At 33.5% G+C, this 16225-nt stretch overlaps 1 protein-coding gene across 4 annotated transcripts in view; it reads left to right on the top strand.

Annotated features, from left to right (window-relative positions):
- Positions 1-15594, top strand: part of LOC109034870 (Protein C kinase 53E) — a 337504-nt gene extending 321910 nt beyond the window's left edge. For all 4 annotated transcript variants that reach the window (XM_019048244.2, XM_019048242.2, XM_019048243.2 and 1 more), the window contains 6 exons: positions 323-496; positions 1546-1637; positions 2432-2633; positions 3330-3518; positions 4381-4521; positions 5653-15594. In XM_019048244.2, coding sequence (XP_018903789.1) covers positions 323-496; positions 1546-1637; positions 2432-2633; positions 3330-3518; positions 4381-4521; positions 5653-5805 — 951 coding nt within the window. In that variant the 3' untranslated portion in view covers positions 5806-15594. The remainder of the gene's footprint in view (positions 1-322; positions 497-1545; positions 1638-2431; positions 2634-3329; positions 3519-4380; positions 4522-5652) is intronic.
- Positions 15595-16225: the final 631 nt, after the last annotated feature.

Raw genomic sequence — 16225 nt, 5'->3', positions numbered from 1 at the left:
AATTTGTCTAAAACTTTGATGGTCATTTGTACTAAATTTTGCAGTTCGGAACAACAAAATTTCTCACTTGTCTTTAAAAACCTTTATGTGCCTAGGGGAATTAATGGTACATGCGTTGTTTCTCAACTGGGTGAGGAGTTATAGTTCCTAATTGCAAAATGTAGTCCATTTTGAAAAACTGTTTTTTTACCAAGGCTCTTTCTTTTTTCGACTTCTTAGACAATAAGGCCCCCTTCTCTTTAGTACAATGTCGTCTTCAGACTTTATTTCTGTGACACTCTACTTTATACTTTTTAATTTTAATCTCCAATATTTTTCTTAGGTGATGTTAGCAGAAAGGAAAGGAACTGATGAACTTTATGCCATCAAAATCTTGAAGAAGGACATCATAATTCAAGACGATGATGTGGAGTGTACAATGGTCGAGAAGAGAGTTTTAGCATTATCACAAAAGCCACCTTTCCTTGTTCAGCTTCATTCATGCTTCCAAACTATGGTGAGTCAGTTACTTTAAATCTCAATTTGACATTTATTGCTTCTAATCTATGTTTGACGACTCATGCGTAGTGAACAGTGTTACAAATTCATCATAGAATGCTCACATAGTAGAAATTTAGAAGTGAAAAAAAATAATTCTCAAGAGATTGGTGGGAGCAATTTTTCGACTCTCAACCTATGAAATGTTTGTTCCCTAGACTGAATTATTACACTCCTGACTTCTCGAATGATGAAAGTTTTTAATCTTTTTCAAACTATAAGCACGCTTAAAATTTTCTCTGGCCCCTCTGTGTATGACAGGGTCTTCATCAGTCTAAAAAAACGTGAGTAGTCAGGAAATTGACAGCAACTCGAAAAATCAGGAAACTCCTAGGAAAAGTCAGGCGAGTGGACGAGAACCTAGTTGGCCTCAACTTCATCTGGCGTCATTCAAAGGAGCGCAAACAACTTCTGAGTGCTTTTATCCCGTATTTCAATCTCTAGAAATGAAGATTTCGTCCATAGTTTAGCAAGAACCAACGTAATCATAAGAAAATAATCTGATTGAAGGTTATGATCGAAGGTCAGGAAAAGTCAGGGCATGAATAAATTATGGAAACCCTGATGCAGTGAACTTTCTTAAAAAAATAAGTTATATTCCTAAACAAGATGTGCAATCTAAACACAAGAGAAGTATAGATGGTTGCATACCCTATATTGGCAGGCTCTATCTTTGATCCAAGGACACTCATGGTGGAATTCGAATGCTGTCTTGACTACCCAAAAAGTCTCAAAATTACCTCCAATCAAATTAATCTTTTGAGTAGGGCCTACTAGGCTTAGCAAAAGAGTTCTTATTTTTTAAAATTATATGAATTTACGTTACAAAGTCATAATTATTAGACACCATATCGCTATTCTGTTAGTGTTTTTTAATAAGCTGATGCTCATTCAAAGCTTTCAATAGTAATTTCCTATTCTCTCTCCCCCTCTTCCCATCTCTTCAAAGCAACATCTTCCTTTTCATAGTCAATGCTGTTTTCATGGAGCTTTTCCCAAATTTTTCAGGATCGTCTTTATTTTGTCATGGAGTACGTCAATGGTGGTGACCTCATGTTTCAAATTCAACAGTGTGGTAAATTCAAAGAGCCCGTAGCAGTGTAAGTGTACTTATGCTCTTTAGATCTTGAATGATGTTCTATCGTAATTTTTGGAGTAAATGAACTCAGTATATTCTTGGGCATTTCTCATCTGCAGCAATAAAGGATAGGGTTGTTGCAAGATCCAGGACTTTCCTTGGAAAGAGATGTGTCTGTTGTAGATTCTTACAAAAAAGGCGTTCTTGAGCCTCATCTTACAAACAACTTTCTAGCCGAAAAAAAGGGGTGTAACATTGAAATCATAAGAAGAACATTTCTCAATGGCCTGCAGCACAACATGGCACTATTCCATACGACAACCCATGATTTCAACCACCTTGATGGCCAATGTACAATTAAAATCAAAATCAAATTATTTTGTTATAAAAATAAAAAATAAAGAATAAATAATTCATTTCAAACAGCACCAATAATGTAAGACACGGCGGCCAATTCTTCTTGTGATGTCTTCATATCTATTGGCGTAATATTTTTTTGTTAGAAACAGGGTTACTACAAAGGCCTTTTTCTCAGTTAAAAATTCAATGGATAACGGAAGAAGGTAGGCATTCTTATTTTTTTCATACTCTCTGAAAATGAATTGATAGAAAAAAAAAGAAGAAAGAAATGCCACGTTATTCGTTTAATGGTCTTATTGTTTGAATTAGACCTCAAAGCACTCTGGACAGTAGGAAACATTTCAGGAGGAATGCTTTTCTGTTACAGAGATAATTTGATAATAGGTTGTTTAGAAAGGATTAGACCTAATGTTTTTTTGTAGATGGATTTTATTTTATACTTACATCATTTTTCAGATTTTATGCAGCAGAAATAGCAATAGGTTTATTCTATCTCCACGTCAGAGGAATCGTCTACCGAGATTTAAAATTGGACAATGTTTTATTGGACCAAGATGGACATATCAAAATAGCCGATTTTGGAATGTGCAAAGAAGGCATAAGTGGAGATAACACGACCAAAACATTTTGTGGAACGCCAGACTATATTGCTCCTGAGGTTTGTATCGACACTTATTCTCATGAAAGTTAATAATTAGATCATTTTTTAAACAAAAAAGAATCCGGTATCTGAATTTTTTAAGTTATTTTGCAAAGAAGTCAAGAAAAAGTCTTCATTCTTATTTGTTATTGATTTTCAGTTTTTATCATTACTTGCCTTACTTTCAATTTTGCCACTAACGATAATTGTTGTGAATAATCTACTTGACTCAGTGGTGTAAGCCAGAAATTTTCCATGGAAGGAGAGTTGGAGGTCCAAAATTTCTCAAGTAGAGGCACATAGGTAAAAAAAATTTAAAAAATTGTTGAATATTCTATTGTCGCGGAAAAATTTCGAGTTAATGAAGATGATGAATTCTTAAGCTACACCTGTGAATCCTTTCACTACAATTTGGTAGGGATGAATCATGTCACCTAGTTTTTTTCTCTATTTTATGTTGAGGATAGGTTATAGTGACTTGATAAGGTAATCTGGTAACCAAATCTCTGATTACTGTGGTCATGAGTGAAAACGAAGCAGTCTGTATTAAATCAAACAACTTTTACTGATTTATTCAAGAAGGGAAACCAGCATTAAAACTTATCAAATTGTACCTGTTTCTTGATGGTTACTATCTTGACTGTTGAGGTCACAGGTCACCTTGTTTTTTACCTTTTACCTGTCAATTTTCATTTCTTGTTTCTTCTGTTTCAGATCATTTTATATCAACCTTACGGTAAATCAGTTGACTGGTGGGCATATGGTGTTCTGCTGTATGAAATGCTGGTTGGACAGCCGCCATTTGATGGCGAAGATGAGGAGGAGCTCTTTGCAGCAATCACCGACCACAGTGTTAGCTATCCAAAAGGATTATCTAAAGAAGCAAAGGAGCTTTGTAAAGGGGTAATTTTTTTCTTCTTTTTTTCTATCAAATAATGTTCAATGTTTTTATTCATTTTTAAGGACCTAATTCGGTTCTTGTTTTACGTATAAAGCTGCATATACTTGAAGGCCTGAAGTTTCCATAAACTATCAATTATTAGAGAACAAATTTGTGTGAAATAGGAGAACAAGAAGAATTGCCATATCTACCATTGAAGTAGGAGTATCATCGCAGCTAGCAAATTCTCCTCCCAACACAATGGGGTACAATTTTTTTAAAATTCATTTTCCGAAACTATGTAAAAATGAGAACATCGGAATTTTACTGTTTTTCATTTTATATAATTTTAATCGAGAAAATGATGTTCAAAGTTACTAAAGATCCAATTCTACTTCAAACATAAAAATATCACGCTAAAAGATTTTGTGATATCCAAGAAGAATTAAATTCCGTATGTCCTTTCCTTAAAACTGATGTCTCCCTATAGAATAAAAAAGCTCATCCAAGCCGAAAGTTTCTCTCAAGAGAGTTATGCTGTTTGGTGCGACACTAGATATGACCAATTAGGAAAACAGATGCCGTCTCCATCAATCTCAGAATTAATTCTTGAATGCATGTTGGTGAAATCACAAACATAATTTTTCTTAACGACCCATATGCGTCAAATGGCAATCAGTTTCTTTTATCTCATTGGTTGATCTCAATATTACTAGCTTTACATCGGTTTAAATGACATTAAGTCAGCGTCAAATCAAGACTTTTCTCGCGCACCCAGAATTTTCTTAGAAACAAAGGAACGTTTTCCATTAATATCTGTCTCATTTTGTGCCTACTTATGTACTTCATCCATCTAACTAATTTTTTTGTTTTATTTTTTTGTAGCTGTTGACAAAGAATCCTCAAAAGAGATTAGGGTGTGGCTCTCGAGGCGAAGAGGACATAAGAGGTCACACATTCTTCCGGAGAATAGATTGGGAGAAAATAGAAAATCGGGAGGTGCAGCCCCCTTTTAAGCCTAAAATTGTGAGTAGTTTTGAATTATTTTTGTATCTTTGTGTAAGACATCAGATCCACAATAGACTAAATCTTGTTAGGTATCTGCAAAAAAGTATGAAGTAATAAACTATCGAAACTTCAACACTTGTTTAAAAATATTTTTAAAAGAATTCTTTTGCATAGAAAAATTCTAATGTATTCAAATTCGGAAGGTATTTTGATACTTAGACATCACTAATTTCCATATTCGTAGTTAAAATCCACTAAATTTTTTTGAAAAAATACTGGGAATCTGCAAAAACAACACTTTGATCGTATCTTCCAAAGGTATATTTTTGTATGGTTGGATAGCCACGAGAATAATGGATGCCTGGATGACCTTCTCAAAGATGGGCACAAAGATAGCTCCCACCTGCAGAAGATAAATGTAGGATGAACATAAATTTGAATAAATTTTGTTCATTTTTATCCAATCCATTCCTTCTATACCATAGATACAAATTTTTAAGAGCAGCCCAAGACAATGATAACAGTGGAAAAACAAGGATGAAAAAACGGGAAACAAGGCTAAAAATACACAATTTATGAATCCGAGACGTTTCGACTCAAAACTGAGTCATTTTCAGTCGGAAACAATAAAATTTAAAAGAAAAAACGATAAATACGTGAGCCCTACATGGTGGCGGCCGGGATCTGAGAGAAAGAGAAAATTGATAACAAACAAGGCACATCCATGCCAGCACCGATGACCGAAAATGATCGAACGCTAGTTCGCGATCCACTCATAGATGGCAGCACTAACCAGTGAAACCATGAAGTTCGAGGAAAAGCCCGTGTCGCTGGGGTGCCAACCTAAACCCGACTTTTAAAAAGTGAGTGGTATATTGTGCTAAGCCCACTGATGTCAGTGCGGTTATTACACACAGAACCTTCTATACCTGCCTGATGCAATGATGGCTGGATATTGGTCGGCCTTGTCAAAGGCATAATAAGAAGTAAAAACACCAAAAATAATTTCTGAAAGATTTATCTAGCAATTTTGTGTTAATAATTCGAATCCGCTTGGATTTCACTGAGATGTTCATTGCTTTAAACATGCTTTGATGCACCCAAACATCCTATTTGAAATTTCTGATAGCCTTTTTTAATTTTTTCCAGAAACACCGGAAAGATGTAAGTAACTTTGACAGGCAGTTTACGTCGGAAAAGACAGACCTGACTCCTACCGACAAAGTATTTATGATGAACCTCGACCAAACAGAGTTTCAGGGCTTCTCCTTCCTCAACCCAGAGTACATCCAGCACGTTTAAATGGTTCTCATCATCGTTCCCTATAATTTGTTTTGCAATAATGTCTTAGCTACTATTTTCTAGGTGAGTCATTTTTACTCTTGTTGATCATCAGTCCTAACGTTAAAAGTTAAGTTGTATTTCTGCTGTGTTCTTCTTCTGTTATTATTTTGTTTGTAGCTCTGTTACCTATTGTGATACTAATTTATACGCTCGTTTAATTCGCAATTCGTTTAAGTGCTCCCTCCCCTTCTCTCTCTATGTATTTGAATGTCTCGCTTCAAAAATTGCCCGACTTGGAAATTAAAAATTAGACTCCGCAAATGTAAATTGCTTATATTTTTCAAAACAAAGTAATTGAAATATCGCCTGCTTGCCTATTGGTGTTTCTTTGATAGCTGATGATTGTGCCAGAAAATCATGACAGAAAATTGAGCTTGGTTTTTTTTGTCTCTTAAAAAAGGTTTCAATTTCCGAGTCAGGTGGTTTTGGAAACAAGCTATTCATTTCCTCTCAGCTTAGCTGACTGTTTGTAAACTTGTGCTACCAGTATTCTGAATTTTGGCTAGAATTCCTGAAATTTTAAATGATTGATTTCAAGGTTTTGGTACAAGCCTCTGTTTTCTTTCTCCGACTGAAGAAAAACAAAGATTGATCCCTAAATTGGGCATAATCATGAACAGGCATGTTTTTAAATACCTCATCAGTATCTGAAAGTAAACCTACTTGTTAGGTAAACTTTGCCCCCAGTATATTAAACGTTAAGCTCAAATTATATTTCGTCCACCTAATATTGTGTCAGTTCTTAAGCGGCTGCATTGATGAACCAAAAGCGTTTATAATCTGAGACACAGCTGGGGAGATAAGAAGGAGGTCTAAAATTTTTTTCCAATGAATAATTTTAACCTCAGACCACATTGTGAAATTTTTTTGACTAAGCCTTTAGTTTTCAATTTCAATTGATGCTGAAAAATATATTCATCAAGGCGTGTAGGAAAGCCTCTTTACTTGCTTTCTGTACTAAACTAAGTAATCTTCGAAGTTTTTAAGCAGATCTCTTCATCAGATTTTTCATCATACTTGCATTCATCATGAAGATTTGTCTATCATTAGTAGTATGTTGTTGGTATTGCATCACTATTCTAGCCGCAAACATCATGAACAAATTTCAGATTACATGTAGCATGAGCCCAGTATTTATCTGGGATTTTTGTTGTACTGGGTACAAATTTTTGTTCAATATAATTTGATTCTACGCAATTTTCTTCCATTTTCATACTTTTTTACGCTTTCGATCCAGCATTGTCCTTGTTTACTTCAAATACCACCACCAGAAAGTAGTTTACCTTTGAATTGTGTTTTTTTCTTCTTTTTTTGTTAAAATGAAGACGATCCTGTTATAATTTTGAAATCCTTCTTTATCCTCAGAAAATCTGCAGTAATGCCGTGCTAAGGAAATATGCTGTATGAGCTTTCTGATATGATCAAAATTTCTTTGATAAAATATGAATTTCTATGGAAATCTGTCAACATTTTTCTTTGAACTTTCCAGAGCATTTAATTCGAAATCATATTTAAATCAGCTGAAAATTTCAGGAGAAAATATTCGTAACTCTCCTGAAAAATACACATTTTATTGTGGATTTTTGGCAACCCTTGAATGTTCTCCAGGCCTTTTTCCTTAGCACGGCAGAGTAGATCTGCGTAGACTTAAGATGTATTAGAACCTGCAAATTCCTAATCAAAGGTTTTGACTGCATGGGTATCACACTAGTCGTGAAAACATGAAAAAAATAAAGTTGAATCTTTATCAAATATAAGAATCAAATCTTTAAATGATTAAGTAAAGAAAGAGAATTCTATTTTTATTTGTCTCCTCCTTTCGCAATTGAGAATATTTTAATTTTTAAGAGAATATTTTTATGCTCAGTACCGACATTGAACGGTGACTTGGAATTTTTACACCATTGATTTTGTGTTGAGCTATTTTTTTAACTAAAAATCCATTTGAAATCTGGATGAGTGAAGCTGTTTCTAGTCTGGAACTGAGTTCTTACATTCAGATCCTTTAAGCATAGGGTTTTACTGCCATGCTAAGGAAAAACACCGTAAGAACATTCAAGAGCTGCCAAATTTCCCTGGATAAAAAATGTATTTTTGAGGAAAGTCATTCGCATTTTTCCTTGAAATTTTAAGATATTTTCAATTAAATTGGGAACTAAACTCTCTGAAAAATCGGAGGCAAAACATTCAAAGATTTCCTGAAAAAATTGTATTTTATCAATGGAATTTTGGCAATGTCTTAGGGCTTATTCTGCGCTCTTCCTTAGATTATCAGTTTAGCTCTTGAGCTTTCAGAAAAAGCTTCAAAAGACATTTGTCCCATCCATTTGGGCATTTTAAGGTCTTTAAAATGTAAAATCAAAAATATTCAGTTTTAATTTTAAATTATGACCAATTGAAATTTATTCATCACTTTATGAGCAGGTTTTACCCCTGATTTGTTGTGAACTTTGAAGCTGCCGCTGTGACTTTTTATTTATCTTATATTTTAGTCCTGTTTCTCCTCAAGGGGAGGTCACAACTTGAATCATTGTTTTTATCATTTTTAAATTTGTACATAACTATTTTTAGAATCCTGAAAGTGATGAAGCAGTGTAAAAGTCCAGTTAAAACCGATTTCAGAAACTTTCGCTGATCAAATTCTAATGTGCAAAAAAACTGTGAAGCATTTATTTTGAATTGTATTTTAATCATCGCAACTCTTTTAAGAGAAAAGAGGAAATTTTATCTGTCCAAATTGTTTGTGAATTTGACTTAAAGTTTTGAAATTGAAGTGAAAAAGCTAGAATGTTTTTTTTTTTTTTTAAAATATCAAAAACTCGTTAAAGAACCTTTCATTACCCAGATTTTTCTAAGTTTCCTGTCCAACCTTACTATTGAACGCAGGGCAGCTAGTTGGAAGATCGATATTAAAGCTCAACCATTTTTTTGTTTGTCTCTCATTATTAATAAACGTCTAAGAATCGCAGACGAAAAATATCAACTGCGTCTCCATCAGAAGCTGTGTTGTACCTATCTCATAAAGTTTATGCCTTCTAATTAATTTCTTTCTCCTCTTTATTTTGAGTATTTATTTTTATTTTGTTGTATTTTTAAGGAAGTCGTCACACTTCATCTTTTCTTGTAAATATCATAGTCTTAAGGTGAGATACATTCCACATGATAGTCTAAGAGCTTTGTTGTATACTACCCATAGATGCCTGGTTATTCAGGAAAATCATCAACTTGTGATCACTGAATTTTTGTGGGTAATTCTCTGAATAATTATCAAGTGCTCGAAAAATTAGAAGAAAATACCAGCATTTACTGCGAGGGAATCTTTCCCATAAGTCATACTCCAGTGCTCTGTTGATGATGGCTCAGATGATAATGGCTCATTTTTAGTTTTTACTTTATGATAGTTGTAAATTTTATCTAAATCTTTTGAACTTGAATGTTCACCTAGTAATTCAATGATTTTTCATTCTAAAAATGGTATCAGGATATTGAACTTTTTAAATGGGTCGAAAAATTTTGGCATAATTGCTCTTTTTATTTTGCTGTCGCATCAACTACCAGAAGTGTTGAGAATCCTTCAATGTCTGTCACGATCTGGAATATTTCATTTGATATGAACTACTATTGATCTATAATTTTTATCTAAAGGTCAGATTCGCTAAGTCTTGGTCAACAGTTGCTCAGTTTTTTTGTTTTTTTTTTGTTTTTTTTTTTAGAGCGCTATAGTATGGAGGCATTGGCCTCAAATGAAAGGTTGTGCCAAATCTTTCTGATGCATCTCAAAAGTGCTGCAAATTTTCTCTCAAGGAATTGGATACAAATTTATTTCCTTTTATAAATTTAATGCACCTCATTTTGATAGGTTTTACAGAGCGCCGGATTTAATTCAGTAGTGAGGTATAATTTCTATTCCTTGAACCCTGAGAAAAAATATCACGCTCAGGAATAATAAATTCTTCTGCGCAATGGCTTTTCTTTGCAACCAGCCTCTTGGGATAATTTGACTGTAATTCTGTTTGGGTAAGCTAGAAAATCTTGGCAGGAATACAACTGCAATCCCTTGTTCCGGGCCCTTATCTTTTTTCTCAGTGGCAATTTTCTCTAACATTACGTACACTCTAGAAGTGCCTATCACACAGATGATCCTAAACTCCAGCCCCTTATTACGTTGCAACAAAGAGTGGGTTTCTATCCTTTTCCATTGATATTTAAGTAGATTGGATTTGTGTCGCTGAAAACTTACCTTCAGCATCTGAATATAGAACAGTGAAGTCCAGTGGCGTAGCTTAGTTTGCAATGAATCGATTGATCTAAACTAATGGGGAAGGATCGATTATCAGGAAGTTTGCGACAGATATGTTAGTGATCGATTTTTTTATCATAGCTCCGAATGGGAAAGTATCAATTCACACTTCACCACTGATGAGGTCGATTTATTACAGTGTAAGGGGATTCCTTGAATCTTCACTTGTTGAAGCCATTTTACTTGAAGCCAGGTGAGCAATTGAGCATCCGAAGTGAAATATGGGTTTGTTTTAAATTTTTACCTTGCCTTCTAATTTAATCTTGTTTTTATCTTTTATATAAGTAGTTGATAAATATAATGTCTCAAAGGTATTATAATTGAACATATTTTCATATCTTGTTTCAAGTGTTTTATATCTAGTTTTGTCTCTCTAATCAGTTAGACTTGGTTACCTTTAGCCAACTTCTTTATTTTCCCTCAAATGCAAGGTCAACCTTTAATCAATTTTCTATGCCTGTGAAGTTCGTTAGAGGGGTTTCTGCGTGTCTCGTCTGAAAGTTTCAAAGGTGACCTAGTTCATTTGATAAAAAGTTTATAAATTAATATTTCAAATAATCTCTGGTTAATCTGAAAAACAGATGATGTCTAACATCTTTTAAACTTTTGTTTCAATCAGTGTTGATCCGAAATGTCAAAATTTTCGGCACATTAACAGTGAATTTGCAGGAATGCATATCTAGGTTTTGCATATTTGCAGACTTTCTGCGGTAGGTATTTTATTCTTCAAATGAAAAAATACCCAATGTTTTTTATTGAAAACCTCTCTTTCTCCTCTAAGTGAAGAATAATCATTATAATTTCAAGCAATAATATTTATTTGTTCTCCTTTGATCAAATAAAATGGGAGCAGAGATTTTGGAATAGCGTAAATCAAATACGCCTTCCTGCAGTTTCACCATCGATATGCCATTCAAAATGTTTTTTGTTTGTTTCATTTTTCAATTAAATAGTTGATTCATCTTGCAGTTCAATCATGGTTGAACTGGTGCTTGATACATCACATCGATCAAGTACAGAAGTTCGGAAATCTGGAGCCCTAAGAAAATTGCCCCTGCTCATTCAGTCAACAAAATTATTTGTTCAAACAAAATAACAAAACATACAAAAATAAAACAAAAATTTGCCTATTAAATGAGGATTGCATTTCAAATAACAATAGATGCCTGTTTCAAACGCAATATGAAGGTGAAACCACAAAAATGCCATCTCAATTGCGGTGTTTCAAAATTTTCGCACGTATTTTATATTTTAAAAGGAGACCAAACCAACTTCATAGCTTGAAATTTTCATTGGATTCTCTTTACATAGAGAAGAATAAACATGGATGTTCCAAAAAAAATATCATTTAGTCGTTTTTCACGTAGAAACAAGTATGACAAGAAGTTTTCAATGTGGCAAACAGACATTCGCATTTCTGCAGTTTCACCATGAAATACTTTTTTGAATACTGAATCTGTTTTTTGTTGTTTTGTTTCAATCACAGATTCTTTGTTTTTCCCTCTTTTTTTGTGCAAATGATCCTATACGCCTGTGGGTGGAGACGGCTTTTTTGGCATTTAGCCTAAAATATGCCCAGAGTTTACATGATCGATGGGATGTATCTAATCTCAGTTAATTGCAAGGGGACTCTTTGAATGAATTACCTCGGAAACACATGCAAAAAAAATATATGTTTTAAAGCCAAGTCAAAGTCAGGACATATAATTATCTGCGAATCATTTCACTCTGTCAAACAGCCAACTCCTCATTTATTGCGTAAGTTCCTGCAATAATCCTAGATGACTTATTCCTCATCCAGAGCCTGTTTTAACCCTCTCTTGTTTTGTGCCATCAGTATTCAGTTTTAGCCTCAAGTATTATTTTTTGTTCTTTCCTTGAAATGTAAGTTATTCCAGTTATTTGAGTGTAACAGCAGAAGCATACCAATGCCCTGAGGATCATACAAGTGACATTTTTTTCCTGTAATTTTCAATCTGTTTTACTCATTTTAATTTTTTGATGATGTGAAAATCCGCTTGAATCCAGAGATGGAAAATTCTTTCGGCAATGTTGAGTCCCAGCCTAATTATGAGACTCCTTCATGTGCCATCGATTTTTCAATAGAAGCAAATGAAAATTATTAGCAAACACTTAAAGAATAGCAACAAAAGACTGAGCAACGGGTCAGTTGGGTAAGTCACAGAATCGTGTTTTGATAGTTTAAGCCTATAGATTAGCAAAATACAAGAGACATTGCTCTCCGAAAAACACGGCATATGACATCATCCACCGCGGTAGTGCATACTATGGTTTCTTTCACCTTGGTTTCATCAAAAAAGGCAGAAGAAATAGCATGGATGATATTGTAGCCTAGGTTTTTTGATGACCGATATCTTCATTAATATGGGATGTTATTTGGCATTTAGATAGATTGTATACAGTTTTGCTAATCCATAAGCTCACACCATCAGAACATGATTCTGTCACCAGCGCAAATGACTTATTGAAAAGTGAGCTTCTATTCTATTCTATTTTTTTGCTGCTGCTCTGGATACAGGAAGACCTCTAAATAATAAGAAAGTTACTTTAGTGGAATTCATCCCTTAAGAATACCCAACTCATCCAACTTTTCACATGCACAGATTTGCCTCCTCTGTAATAAATAAAGGCTACCTATGTTGTTTTTCTCATTCCAATATGCATTTGCATGACATAATTTTATGATCTTGTTTTTATTGTATGAGTATTTAAATCGAAATATTGTATACTTAAAGGAATCAAAATCAAGAAATTTATTTCTAAGATTCTCTCCAATGTATATTACTCACTCCTTCAAATCACATCTGATAGTCTGTCGGCAGTTTTCAACCCGTATTACTTCCTTCTGTAATTGTTAGTTTGATTTTTTCTCTCTTTCTTTTGTTCTGGCGAGTCTAATATTCTTTATCTATCATTTGATATTAACTGATTACTGATAAATTATTGATAAATATCTATCGTTATTCTCGACTACTGTTATTGAATATATTGATTTAATTTATTTTGCTCTCAGATTCAGGAGTGTATTCAGTCTTCTTTCTGGATGCATTATATAATATTTGTACGGTTTATTTTCGTTATGCTAGAAAATTTTTTAACACTGTTAGAACTTCAAAAGTTTTATGATGCTTCCTTGTAATGTAGTAACAGATGATTTCTTGTCCTTAAAAAGTTTGGTCTCTTTTTATCTATTACCAAATCTTAAACAATTGCCTCTTTGCCTGTCTTAACTTGAAGGAACGATTCTTTGAAGTGAAAAAATAAAAACCCATAAAACCATTTGAATTCAATTAGAATTCAAACAGATTATTAATGGATAAGGAGTCATTTTTTTCCACTTAATTTTTTCTCCTTTTATTTCTATCGTAAAACTAGTATAGAAGATAATCTCAGAAGTCTTTCAGCTTTTGAATCTTTGATCACACGGTTTTATTAGGCAATTAATATATTATATATTATTTTCAAAATTTATACCTGCTTAGTACTCCATCGAAAGGCAGTGAACTTATTTATCTTTAACAGTACAATTGAACGCAGCAGAAACAGCCTAACCACATTAGATATCGTCTAATTTTCTCTGATATTAAATCCTTTAAACAGAAAATTGAGCAAACACCGAACCTTGAAATTTTGTGAGTATATTCTCCATAACCTGAAGGAAATTCCCAGGAAATTCAAAGGTATTAAGTAGTTTAGTTTTCTGTCAAAAAAACAAAATATGAGAGAAAATTAGGCACTCTTAATGCAGTCTGGCTATTGGGACTACATTTTGGGATAAGGCACCACAATTTCTGGCTCAGTTTAGAAACAGCGTATGTACCATCAGTTTCCCTATGCAAATGATTGTTTTTATAGATGAGCTAGAAATTGGAGCTCCTAACTGCAAAAGAAGTCCAATACTGGTTAAACCTGTTCAATTAATTACTGAAAGCAGACTTTGAAACTATTTTTAATTGTTATTTTAAAAGTTAATTTTCAAATCAAGTCGTGTAATAAATCAATTTTGCGTCCGTCAAGGATCTTTGAATTGAGAAAACCTGCCTCTTTAATGAAGTCAAGTATCAAAGGAATCTCTTTTGGACAAGAAATCTATTTGCTTTTCTCTGACTGTGTATTCCTTTTTCATTCTAAAATGTATTTCAGTTTGATCTTTTTTTGGAGTGATGACTTTTCTCCAGGGTCATCCACGGTTCATCATTTCCCTTTTCTCAAAACTATTTGACAATCAGTTTTGCTTTTGTTTGAATTTTGAAACAAGTTAAGTGTATGTCCCCAAAATTTGGCATCAAAATGGTCCAATGAACCCTTTGATATGAATTTTGAAGTAGATAATTTTTACTTTGTACCGTAACCAAAACTTGGATAGTGAAGTGAGAGACACAATTGGTGAATGTGTATAAAAATGTACTTCGATAGGGCATCAGCACTAAGCTGAACTTCCCATGAAGTCTGATATGATATGTATTAGTACTCTTCTACTACCAACACTTAACATCTCATCAATAATACTGCGTGCTAAGGAAAAAAGCCGTATGAAAATTCGAAAGTTTCATAATTTCCTCCAATAGAATGTTTATTTTTGAGAAAAGTTATGAATTTTTCTTTTTAAAATTTTTAGATAATTTAGATATGATCATGAATCAAATTAACTTTAAAATTCAGATAAAAATAACCGCAGACTTCCCTGAAAAATCATATCTCAACAAAATAAATGAGACGTCTAAAGGCTCATACAGCGATCCTCCTTAGCACAGCAGAATAGTTTCCCACCTTCTATATTGTACTGGTCAGATACTAAAAAAGCGCTTTTCACATTTTATCATACAATACTCTCTCTAGGTGTAACGACACTTGTTATCAAGAAACCTTTTCTGTAACAAAAGAATCTTTTGGTCCCTTGAAATTGAAAATGTTAATTACTGCCGTTTTCTTTTATGAAAAACTGCTTGGTCTGGTGCCAACTTGTTACAGAGAGAGAGTACTGTATGTGTGTACTTTCGCCCAATTTTTCAGGAAATAATGAAAGTAAATATTCTGCCTACTCTGATGGGATTGAATAAGTCAAAATTTTCGTGAAGGCCTCGGAAATTCAAGAACCAGATGTTTTGAAACTTTTAAGTAGGCAAAACTTTGTTTCAGTAACCTATTGAACACTTGTACTTTTACTTATACTCATGCTCCTGAAACACCTCTAATTCACAAAGATAAATCTGTATATATTAAGAAGTATTCTCTCTCTTCCTTTCTCTATTCAAACAATTAACTAATTACAAGCATGTCAGCAAGATATTTATTTTGCTCCATCTTTTTGCAAAATTACTGTACCCACCTTCTCTCTTCATCTCTGTATTGTCCTCCTGAAACCATATGTTAAACATGGTTGTACCAAATTTGTTATCATTATTACAGTTAGATTTCAAATTATTTATGCACGTGTTCATTATTTTTTGATCCTTGGTCACATGACCAATACTGAGGCCTTCTGTCCATCACGCTATTTTGCTCATTATGGATGGAAAGAAAAGAACAAAATGCGTTTCTCAGATTGTGAATTTATAAGTCTTTGCTCATGCTGTACTTTGCCTGAAAATAACTTACCAAAAGTTCATATTGAAGTTTTGACATATGTGAATTTTTCAGCCATTCTAAAAGAAACCACACTGAATTGCAATGAAAATTCTGATTGGTATTTATTGAAGAACCAGAGGCTCGTAATCAGAGGTTTTTTAACGTTTCAATTGAGACAAACTTTTTTCACATTTAGCAATCAACATGTTGCTGCAAAAAATCATACAGACAAAAATGCAATAAATTTCACCAAATGAATTGCAACCTTTGAATCAAAGAGCCGTCTAAGGATAGTTTTTGGTACTTTAAAGAAACGGCAACGTTTACAAATTTAACAGAAAAGTGCCTCAGGCTCGCATCTTATGATAATCTTTGTCCAAAAGAGTAAAACAGATAAAATTAATAGAACCTTGCGGTTAGATTTTCATGGATCTGTTGCAAGGTGCAGTTTGTACATTGATAACTGATTTTATTGCCTGTCATTTGAAA

This window comes from Bemisia tabaci, chromosome 5, assembly GCF_918797505.1.
Source record: "Bemisia tabaci chromosome 5, PGI_BMITA_v3".
In the NCBI taxonomy this organism is placed as follows: Eukaryota; Metazoa; Arthropoda; class Insecta; order Hemiptera; family Aleyrodidae; genus Bemisia; species Bemisia tabaci.
This window is presented reverse-complemented; position numbering and strand designations above follow the sequence as displayed.